Consider the following 12,109-nt stretch of genomic DNA (forward strand, 5'->3'; position numbering starts at 1 on the left):
TGATTTCCATACAGAAGATTTGAAGCTTGTACATTATGGTGAAAATACTTCTACATCATAGTTATATATTGCTCCTACTGGCCAGATATTTACTGAAGTGAATTTTATTTATTTTCTATTTCAGACAGTGTCAACTGCCAGTGAACTACGTAAACCAGTTTATTGGATTGTTGCTGCTAAAGCCATTGATTATGAACAAATGCTTCTTCTCATGGCTAATGTGAAATGGGATGTGAAGGAAATCATGTCACAGCACAACATATATGTAGATGCTCTTTTAAAGGTGAATAGTTTATGGGAAGTGGTGTGCTAGAGTTTATATAAACACTAAATTGCTCTAATATTTCACTAAAACTGTTAAAGTGGCATGGCTAGGACAATACATCATCCTGACAAATGGGAAATTACTATGAGATCTATCCAGAAGTGTCATTATTCTTGCTTCTAAAGCATTTTTTTTTCAGTGATGATTTTTTGACTACATGGTGTGTGAAAGTGATCAAAAAAGTTTAATGAGTCTCACATTGAAGTCTTGAATGGTAGAGAAATGTGTAGTAAGCAGAGTAAGACTCAGGGAAGTTCAGTGGCCAGAGATAGCATTTAAAAAAAAAACCCAAACACCCTATTTGCTATTCTGAATAATTTTGCTGATTGTCTTTGACATGTATCATAGGAGCTGTAGGTCAAATCAGCACCAATAATGATCATGCAGTATCTAACTGAAGTTGCTATATTAGAAGTTAACATTTGAAAAGGAAGCTAAAGGGAAGTTACGCACCAAACTTGTCAATTACATTCAGTAGATGTCATTATACAATTGCCGTGTCTTATGGCGTACAGGACTAGTTCTTGGGACAATGCCTTTCTCATCCTTTTATATATGCCTGATTAGTGTTTCTAAAGGTCTTCAGAGGGAAGTTCTGGCAGTGGTAGAATTATGCTAATTAATGATACTATCTTAATTACCAATTCTTTTCAGAGAAACTGGAAATTTTATTTTAAAGATGTGTGAAGTGTGAATCACAGAAAAAGCTACACATCTGTGTGGAATAACAGTTTGGATAACACCTTCATACTTTGTAGGTCTTCTCTGCTAAAAAAAAAGGCAAAGAAGGAAGAATTTGACAGAGGATATATCATTGCACTGAACTTGGTGGAATCTTTGTGATTATCCTTATTTATGCTGCTGTGACTTTTTGGTATCAGTTTGTGCTTAAAATAGTTGATCTCTGGGGCAAAACTTTTTTCTTCTGAGTATGCAATTGCTGATGAATTTGCTTCAGGACAATCAGAGCTAATACAATTCATAACCAGTTTTGGTCTCTCTAGTCTATAGCTAGTACTAGTTGCTACAAAAGCTTTTAAATAACTGCTAAACAATGAGTGATTTTCTGTGTACACTGGGACTCCAGGAACATCAGATGTGAACACAGTGATTAAAGTAATAATCAATTACTTTCAGCCGTGTGCACACATACACAAAGTTCTATATTCAGTCATAGTATGTTGGAAGCAGATAAAGTGGGGAAAGAAGATTGTTGAAGAAATAGGTTGTGGAGTGTTAGGCATCTTCAGAAGAATGAGTTGTATGCCAGTTAAAGCATGACGTTGTGGTACCCTGCATCTTGTTGCCGAATTCATCTTTCAGAAAATTTGTGTTGAATGCCGATTGGTTACTGAAATTCTCTTCTGACTTTCTTCACTTACTGAATTTTTGAGAGGGTCTGTAAGAAAAAAGGAAAACCAAAAAAACCTAGATTAACAGCCTTGGAAATAAAATCTCTGTTGGGCAAGTATGGTCTTAAAAGACTGCCCTGCAAATGACTTTTGCTGGTTATACAGAGGAGTTCATTACCATTCTGCTTGATATTGAAGTAATTTGATACTTTTTATATGATAAAGGCTTTAATCATTGGCAAAGGGCTTCTGTTTCACTTTACATCACAAAAATCATTGTAGCAATAATTGCATTCAGTTGTGACTAGTTTCTCACTCGAGGTATCAGCTGAAGTCCATCCAGGCCATTGATGATTTGTTTGGAAACAGGTGCCTTCCTTTAACCGAAATTGTTACCTAGTGCTGCAGTGTGGTCCTAAACTGTTAAGATTTAGTTTCTTTCAGTGGATTCTCTCAGCTCCTTCTAAAGCACTGAGGAATTACCTAATGTGAAAAGTTGAAGAATGAAAAGTGGTTACAGTGTTTCTGAGCTTCTCTTTGAAAGCCAGTGGGGTGGGTATTTAGAGGGATGAAGAGATCATAGCTGGATTTTCTTCAGTGTCTGTATTTTGACTTAAAGAAGTTAAATATGAGTTTAGGGAGTGAGGCAATGAAAATGGCACCTGAAGGATAAGCTACTTGGTTCATTTTCAGAGGTGTTAGTTTCACAGAGAACCACAGCTCTGGGGAACAGAGCAGCAGTTCCTTAAAAAAAATCACTGAGATAATGTGAGTGATGTTCTAGAAAGTGATATGTTTTCTGCTTTACACATTGAGTTGTCTACAGTTTGTGCCTATTAAGCCCCTCTTCTTTGCCCCTACTTCTCAGTATTCTCTTTCATGTGCATTTCTAATTAATTGTTGCTGTTGTTGGATGTATAGAGTATGATCCATTTTTACATTAAAGAGTAAACATCTTTTATGTTTTATTAGGAATTTGAAGAATTTAACAGGAGGTTGAATGATGTGTCTAAGAGAGTTCGTATTCCATTGCCAGTCTCCAACATCCTTTGGGAGCACTGCATACGCTTGGCCAATAGAACTCTTGTGGAAGGGTAAGTATTTATCAAAGTCTTGCTTTTGGGTAAGTATCTCTATAATGATAATGTTTATTTTATAGAGTTAAAAGTCCTAATTTTATAGTGTCCTTGTGAGTTCATGTGCTTTTGGGGACCCTAAAAGTTAGCAGTGCTTAACACACTCCATAGCAATTGTTTTGCAGTCTAGTGCAGCATTAAGCCTAAAGAGGGTGGTCTTGATCCTAGATACTGCTGAAGAATGACACTGAATGTTTTATTGAGGCATTTGAAAATACAGTACTCTTTCAAAGGAACTTCTATATGAAAATTATCATTTCCCAGCAGAGTAAAGAAAGAAGTTACAATATAATAGTCAGTACTTCCATGGTGATGCCATTTATCTTTGCCAGGAAGAAAGATGGAGTTATTAGCACTATCAGTTTTCTTAAAGTACCTATGGAAGGTGAGTTTTCCAAATTCATCAAGAACAGAGAGGTGTCTCAGATGGCTTGCTCGAGCACCTTAGTCAGGAACCTACACCTTAACTTATTTCTTGCTCTTGTAATCAGTATCCCGGCCTTTTTGGATTCAGTTTTGTAGCCTGAGTATTGTAGACTTTTCATTCCCTGCATTTATTTTTATGGCTTTGTCCCTCTGCTACATATGATCGGGCTCTTACTAGAACAGCTTCTGCATCATAGAATGTGTGCTGTCTTCCACTCCTTCTACATATTTCCATAGTTCTTTCCTGGTTATCTTTAGCCTATTCACTCCCTACTACCTATTTTACTTCTTTCCATCCCACTCTCCTGCTGTCTGCTCTAAATTAGGACTTCAACAAAACACCTTTCTTCTCCAAGTGTTAGCTGCCTATTGAGAATCATCAGCTTCCACTGCTTCCATAAAGCCATCATTTTTTTGTCTCCTGCCCATTTTTTCATGCCATCATCCTTTTGCAGTCTCTAGAGAGATCAGTTTTTTGTTCAGGGTAACTACTACCATCCATGACCTGTCTCTGGCTTCTCAATTTCCTTCGTATAACATATGGCCTATACAACTAGCTTTCCTTTTTGAAATTTTATTTTCTATTTATCATGCCTCAAATAAAAGGAAGTGAAACAAAGGCCCGTCTCTTCTCCTCTCTGTTCCCCTTACCTTTAAGTTGATAACACTGTCAGTCACTATCAACCTCCTCTACCTCAGCCATTGTGTTTGTTTTCTACTTGTTTCCTTTTCTTACATCACATTCATCTTTTGTGGCTTCAGTGTTCATGAACCATTCAATCCTTATCTGTGAAGATCATCACTCATATGTCTTGCTCCATGCTGCAGCTGAGGTTCATGTTTGCGACTTACCATGAAACTTTGACCTTTACTTTTACCTAAGCAGGTTGGACTAGGAATACTTTCCCGATACAATTTGTCCTGTACCATTTCTGAGAAAGCAAAAAGTACTTATTATCATCTTCTCCCAAATACTTGCCTGTAATTTCTTATTCTTGGCCAGTTTTGTTATTTTTACATACCTTGTAGGTTCTGTGGAAAGGGAAGGAAGGTGTTCTGAATAGGTGACTCTCTGAATTTGTAACTTCTTTTAGCTCTATATTCAATGAATGTATGGAGTTGACAGCCATGAAGGAGATGTTTTTCATCCAGTCAACTGAAATTGCTTTCATCAGGCTCTTCACTGAATGAAGAATTACCTCCACTGCAGTCAGTTACATCTTTCTTTAACTTTTGTCCTTCCCTATCTCCTAGTTCTGTCTTCTCTCCTGTTTCCCAGCTGGCTTCTTGAGCTTACTGAAAATCATCTGCTAGTCTTCTATGAAGCTCCAGAGGACTTTTGCCTTGGCCCTCTCTCTTTTTGTCTCTTACTTTTGCATTCTGCAAATTCTTTCTGTGTACCAACTCTTAAGTGTGAAATGTCTTCATATTCTTAACCTGACTTTTCTGTGTATCCATCTTTCAACTGCATGTTTCCGCTGCCTCTTTTGCATCAAACCTAATAATTTGGGGAGTGTATAATAACTAGGATCAACTTTGTGAACCAGTGAAAAACTGAGCTTATTTTAGATTTGGTAGAGGGGAAGAGTGAGACAGGGTTGTCACTTGTGGGACCAACTGGTGGATGATCTGGATTAAGTCTCTGAAGTCACTGTGCCCCAGACCCTGTACACAGTTGAAATTGGCATTCTTAAGGGCATTGCAGTGTCATTTCCTTTGATCTTGACAAATGCAGTTCCTTATCCATTTGAAGAACTGCAAAGATCGTTTTCCTCATTTGTTGCCTATCACTCCACTGTGATCCTTGCTAGTATTACTCTGCCCTTAAAGTCATCTACTGTCTCCTCTAACCTTTCACTAGTTTGCTATCAACCTGTTCTCATTAAATCATCAACTTCTCACAGAGATGAGCCAGTGCTGCCACCCTTCATCCTCTGGTTGCTGTAGCTGTTTTTGAACAAGTACCTTTGTGTCTTTGCTGCTCCCACTTGTTTCAGCAAGCTCCTGGTGACCATGCCTAAAGCTGCTGTGGTACCTTTCAGACTCCAGTGGTCATGATCTCTTGAAACTGTTGTCCAGTGTGCTAATTAACATTGGTTTAATTTCGTCTAACTTACTTATAGTAAGTTGCTCAATGTAGGATTTTCTGTGGCTTTTGGAAGAGGAGGGTGTGATTTTTCTAAGTGTCACTGGGTACAGTGAGGTTCTGTTTGATGACTGGGCTAAAATGTGTTGTACTAATGCAAATATAGCTCTGCAGCAGACATCCTAAGAGAAATTCTTGTCTGCTCCTAAGAGAAGTTCTTGCCTGCTTTTGACTTAAAACCATAATTTTGCTCCTCCTCAAGGTTCAAAAGTCTAAATTAACTTTGAGAAGCAAAATTAATTTTTAGTTCCTTCTAAGTTCTGCTTTGCACTGTTTCTCTTTTTAGTTATGCCAATGTGAAGAAGTGCAGCAATGAAGGACGTGCCTTGATGCAACTGGATTTTCAACAGTTCTTGATGAAACTAGAAAAGTTAACAGACATTAGGCCTATTCCAGATAAAGAATTTGTGGAGACCTACATTAAAGCATACTACCTGACAGAAAATGACATGGAATCCTGGATAAAAGAACATAGGGTAAGAGTTAAATTTGCATTCTTTTCCTCTCTATTGAGAAAATTCACCCTGATGATAAAAACATGCTAACAACTATAAATAATCAATAGTTCTATGTGTTAAAAATGAATATAGGCATATATATGTATATTTTCATTTATTTTAATGAAACTTATAGAGGAAGCAGTGTAAATATGTGTATATGTGTATGTTCATTTTTTTCATGTATATGTGCATGTTCATTTTTTTCATATGAATTTAGTATGTGTTTGAACTGGTTCAACATCTGATGACTGGGGAGGATGACTAAGCCTTACATCTGCCTATTGTATCAAAAATGTAGAAAACTAGAGCAAAGGGAAATTGAAAACCTTTGTGAGCTCTTCAGAATATGCCAAAGTTCACAGCTTGATCATCAAGAATTACGTTTTGGGATCACACCATCATGGCCTTTAGGATTAGATTACTTAAACTAAGTTGTAAGGCACAATGGAGAAGTCATTGCTTTTTCTTTCTTCATTTGATACTGCTTAATCAGCATTTCTTGCTGAGATAAGTCTATATTTCTGTTTTGAGAACATTCAGATGCTTTCACTCTAGCATGAACTAACAATTATAACAGATCTGTATAAGTAATAGTCACATGCTATTGGGGATGCCCATCTTTGAAGTAAAAAGTCTTTTAAAGTGAAGCACTTGAAATCTGTATTTTGGGATTAAATCCCACTAGAAACGGAGGGAAGAAATATGTCTTTGATTGAATTTTCCTTGTATTGCCTGGAGCCCCAACAGAGATCGTGAGCTATGGGGTTTGATGACCTACAGGGAAAAGCTCTTTTTTAAAACACATTGGTGGAAGCTGTGTTTTGGATAGTGTTAAGACATAAAGGTAATACTGGCAAATATGGTGTTTCCACAGGTGTTAAGAATTGTTTTCTTCAAATTTTTGACATTTTTTCCTCCTTTATCATATACTGAAATTAAAATAGTTTGGAGACTCTGCAGACAGAAGCATTTAGAAGCTTATTGGAAATGGGAAGTCAAAATAAAAAAGATCACCAACATCTATCGTAGTTTGTGGAAAAAAAAGTTTTTGTGTTAAAAGCTTAATCATTTGCATGTGTTTTCCCACCAGGCCTCCCAAAGAATGGAAAATACATTAAAAATTGATTTATATACATGTTCACAGAGTTACTTTATGTGAATTCTTTCCAGTACTTTCAAAGTCATAAGCATTTTTCATTATAAGCCACCATGTAGCAAAATACAGTTTTGTCCTCTGCCTCAACTATGAAAACTATCCAGACATGACTGAACTACAGCTTTAAATCTCCCCTGTGTACTGATGCTCCTATCAATTGTGAAATCCACTCTGAGTATGTCTGCATATTTTAAAATTTTCTGTCTTTGTCTGGTGTTTTATTCTGCCCTAACATGATCTGTTTTTGTTTGCCAGGAATATTCCACTAAGCAGTTGACCAATCTGGTGAATATTTGTCTGGGCACCTACATCAACAAAAAGGCAAGACAGAAGCTGTTAGCTGCCATTGATGACACAGACAGGCCTAAGAGATAACTGGAGAAAGCTGCTTTCTTTCTGACTTGTACCTTTTTCTGTTCATGTGAAGCATGCAAACATTTCTCTCATGGACTAATGACAACATTAGAAATGTTGTGCATGACCTTTCTTAGCAACATTGGAGGCACTCTGAAGTGACAGTGTTCTAAAATATGACTTTTCTAATCTGTAGAATTCTTTTATTTTTTTTTTTTTGTTTGTTTGTTTTTTGTTTGGTTTTTTTTTTTTTTTTTTTGGTTACTTGCCCTTAGTAAAGGGCCACTGTGTATAATTGATGAGCTATAGGTTTTACAAAAGTGTATCCTGTAAGTAAAATCAAAATCAGAGAGAAACACAATGGCTTAATATATCATTGATGCTCTTTTTAAATAAAAGGGCTACTTGAAAATATGATTTCTTTCCTCCCTGCTTTCACCTCCAGAAATTGTGCTGTATTATAGTCCAGTGTAAAGTGAAAGGAGATGTATAATAATTTGATCTATGTTTCCTGCATGTGGATTAAGAGTGCAGATCAACTAAGTACTCTCATGTTAGAGCCCATCATCTTCATATGTATTTAAAAATGTCTCTTTATTTCAGAATTAATTTAGTCATATCAAAATGATTGACTTCAGATTAATAGAAGATAATAAACATTGTATGCTAATATGATTTGTTTGTAAGACTTTGTTTTTCCAATTCAACAGTGCAAAATGTCAGCAATAATGCCAGGGAATTGGAGTAATGTTTTTTGACCGAAGTTTTGGATTGATACTAAGATAATATTCCTGTTTCCTGCATTGCTGTAGGCATCCTGAGTGATCTTGAGCAAAGTAAAATGGCTTGACTGCATATGTGCCCTAGAAATCAATTTGTCAGAGCATCACTGACTTCACTGAAATGTTCAGGTTTACCTTTGGTTTTCAGTATGTAAACCATAAAAAAGTGGTAAAGTTTCGGGAATTCTATTTTTAATTACACAGTCAACTTTCTGGAGTGCTCTCAGACCATTTTAAAGGAAACTTTGAGCTAACAGGTAAAATAAATTGCATAGGCTGCAATCCACTGGTGTGTACAGCATGCTAAATTCTCAGTTTGGGATTCATACTTGCCATTGTACATTAATTCAGACATAAGGGAACCAGGAGTTAGTGAATATCAGCAGTAATGCAGTGACAGAAAGTTGCCTCATAGAGGCATCATGATTGTTCTTTCCTGTGGCCTGATTTCTTCTTCAGAAGTGTACTGAGCATCATTGTGTGAGTTTAGAAAAAGCCTGTATACAGTTTTAGAAGAATGATAGAATTAACATTTTAAACATGGACTGTGTGGTATTCAGCTTCCTTGTTTATCTATATTTTAAAGGAAATAAGATTTAAAACAAAATTTACACTGTTCTTTATTGCCCATGCTGTCTTGCCTAGTTCCATTTAAAGCTTGCTTAGTGGTTTGTCACCGTATGTGTTGAAGCTGAATCACTTTTATCCTCATTAAAAAGGTGGTACAAATGAAAGTGTGGACTTTTGCGTCAGCCTATTTGCCCTGGAGTCAAATCCTGAGCGAGAGCTCTTGGAAGAAATAGAAACATATTGGGGACTATTAGTGTAAAATGTCTTTCAATTTTCTTCTCTTGGATGAAATAAGAAATTCTAATATCTTTACCAGAGATTTGATGAGCTGAACACATTTAATTTCTCCTGAGCTGCTTAGGTCACTGTATTTTAGTGCTTACCAAAAGGTAGAGGTATAATCATTGGAATGCAGGGTCAAGGTGAGCAATTGCATGAACCACAATCAGGAATGATTTTTTTTTTTTTTAGTATATCTGTAGCTTGACTTGTTATTTTTAAGTAAGCCCCCAAATAAAAGAATGTGCAAGAAGCAGTGTTAAACATGTGCAACAACTGTATGATCTTCATTCATATATGCCTCAGAAATCATTGTATTTTCCACAAGAACTTTTCCTTGCTGCCTAGGATTGATGATTGATGCCAAGCAGGAAGCCACATAGCTAAATGGCCTACATACACTCTTAGATACATGTTTTTAGGTTGTCCTGTGTGAAATTAGGTGTTGGACTCATTGATCCTTGTGGGTCTGTTCTAACTCAGAATATTCCATATATTGCTTGGTTCTGACTGACTAATGAAGCTAAATTTTCACTGAGTGCTGAATTTTTATCTCACTAAAGATCTGTTTGGTAGTTTCCATCCTCTGATATGAGAATATTTTCTAAACCATTGATTTTTGAGCATCTCTGTGCATCTTTGTTCTCCTCTGCAATAAGCCTCTTATACTGCTTTTTCTGCAGTAGAGAATATAGCTTCAATATCCTTTATGTTTTAGAGGAGTATTTTGCAAAACTTTAATAATAGAAGAAAATTGTCTTCAATTTTCTCCAAGAAGACTGACCAGCAGTGGGGAGGTGGGCATCTGTCAATCCTTCTTTAGCCTGATGAAGACTTTAAATCCTGGTGCCCAGAAAATAAGTCCTCTGATATTTGTCAAACTCACCTGGAACACAGATGAGCAGTTTTCAAGTCTCTGGTTAGGCACAGCCTGTACCCAAACTGATCAGCACACAGCTGACTTTTCTACTGTCAGCTTCTCTCAGTTATATCTCATGGTGACACTGTTCTTCCAAAAAGCAAGGAACTGGGACAAAAATAGCAGGAAGCCAGCTGATTGTTTGTGTGGCCCTGATGTACGATCGAGGTCCTTGCTTTGGTATAGGTTTAATTATTCAAAGCAGATGGGAAAGACCATCTTGGATCAGCAGTGCTGCAGCTGATGGGACAGCACACAGAGCAGCCCCTGCAGGTGTGAATTCTAATGCTCAGCAGGGTAGGCATGTGGATGTTCCATGCTTTCACATTTTCAGGTAATTGACTGTTCCAGGATCCATTTTTCCCACATGGCTAAGAGTGTTCCCATGTGTACAATAAAAACTTGGCTCGCTTCTGATCTTCAGTAGGAGAAACCAGGCCCTGTCCAGATCTGCTTAGCAAGCCCTGGATGAGGGGTGTAAATTGCAGCTTGTGTTCAGTGAAAGAACAGCCTCCCTTCTTTGCCCTTATCCCCTTAGGAACAAAAGGGGACAAAAGAGGATGAGTGATCAATGGCTGCCTCAAAGCTTCTCTGAAAGGTTTGACTACCTCTTAATTTTTTCAGATGTGGATGATAAAGGTATGTTTTGTGATAGATACCAAATGCAAAGCTGTGGATGTGAATTGTGCTTGTATTGTGTCACAGAATGCACAGAACTTTAAGGACCCCTTTGTCTTACTGTGAAAGTGATCTATTTGGGGTCTTTCCCTGTTTAAGACCTGCTATACTGTAAATGCCACAAATGGAGATGGTCCAAAAAATGCAGATTTATTTTATTTTTGATGTTATCTATTTTATTTTTATCCACTGTTTGAAACAGTGTAGCATAAAGGCTAAACATTGTACCGACAGTGCGATTATGGTGCAAATATGGAAATAATGCAATTTGCAAGCAGCAAGGTTTCTGTGCTTGCTGGCTTTTTAAGGATATTTGTGAGTGTGGTTTTTTTTGCTCTGCCAGAGCTGGTTTTCATCACAGCAGAGACTTGGTTTTTAAGGATCTCCTGTTCATCCATGAGATCATGAAGTGTTATGTAGAACAGCATCTTTAAGTAATACTCAGGGCGTCGCAAACACTTTTTTTGGGTTTTTTTTTTAAAGTAGGCATAAATCAATAGCATGCTATATGCCAAAATACATGTCTGAGAAAGAAATGATGACGTGAGTAACCTTGGGTTTTGTGTTGTGGCTCCAGTGCTTAATTTTGCAGAGTATTCTGTCCAGTCCCAGAGACTTTACATGTATAAGCTAAATTAAAAATGGTTGTATGTGAACTAAACTTGAGTCTGCTTGGCTATTCTACTAAACAAAATCTCTACAGTATATCTCAGCTGTGCTGGTTTGGTCTGGAGCTCTGGATACATATGTGAAAAGAAAATCTACTTTCAGAGCAGAGGTGTACAGATCTGTGTTACATTTGTGGATTATCTTGCACAGATTTCCATATTGTCAGATTTAAAGTTGTAAAATACATGTCCAGATGTGTAATCTTTGAAAAACAAAGTGTATGAGCAAGCTGAAGATCTAGGGGAAGAGATGCAGTGAGGTATCTCTTGTCATTAAGCACAAAATGAATGATCAAATGTGCAAAATGACTGCGGGTATTTCTGAAGATCTTTTTTACAAATAAATCCAGGGTTTGTACCTGTATGTATTTCCTGCCCTATATCACTAGTAATTTTTATTCATACATAGAAAGTCATCCCATTCATTGTATTTCAGTAAACAATAAAAAATAAATGTCACTTGAGCCTTTAGATAAAAAGGATCCTTGTACAGGGAAATTATCCTGGGGCTGCTATCTGAGAGTTGCAGGGATGGCATGTGGAATATGCACCACAAATTTGTGTTCCTTGAAATTCATCCTTATATTATAATGTAAATATATACACACACAGAACTTTGTGTGTGATGTAAGGGACTACAAAAAACGAATGGTAAAATTGAACAAAAAGCCACACGCTACTGGTTTCTCTGCTGTCATTGACACTGGCACTGAAGCTTGGGTAGGTAGTGCAGAGTTGTTTCCTTGTGGGAGTAACGGCTGTCCATTGAGGACAAGGTCATAATCTGAGTTGGAATTCTGACCTTGGAGTACACCTGA

General features: G+C 37.0%; 1 protein-coding gene across 1 annotated transcript in view; it reads left to right on the forward strand.

Annotated features, from left to right (window-relative positions):
* Positions 1-8,070, forward strand: part of VPS50 (VPS50 subunit of EARP/GARPII complex) — an 80,581-nt gene extending 72,511 nt beyond the window's left edge. Inside the window, exons 25-28 of the mRNA XM_053980677.1 lie at positions 125-283; positions 2,650-2,771; positions 5,672-5,861; positions 7,297-8,070. Of these exons, the coding sequence (XP_053836652.1) occupies positions 125-283; positions 2,650-2,771; positions 5,672-5,861; positions 7,297-7,416 (591 nt within the window). The 3' untranslated portion in view covers positions 7,417-8,070. The remainder of the gene's footprint in view (positions 1-124; positions 284-2,649; positions 2,772-5,671; positions 5,862-7,296) is intronic.
* Positions 8,071-12,109: the final 4,039 nt, after the last annotated feature.

Source organism: Vidua macroura, chromosome 1 (assembly GCF_024509145.1).
Source record: "Vidua macroura isolate BioBank_ID:100142 chromosome 1, ASM2450914v1, whole genome shotgun sequence".
Taxonomy (NCBI): Eukaryota; Metazoa; Chordata; class Aves; order Passeriformes; family Viduidae; genus Vidua; species Vidua macroura.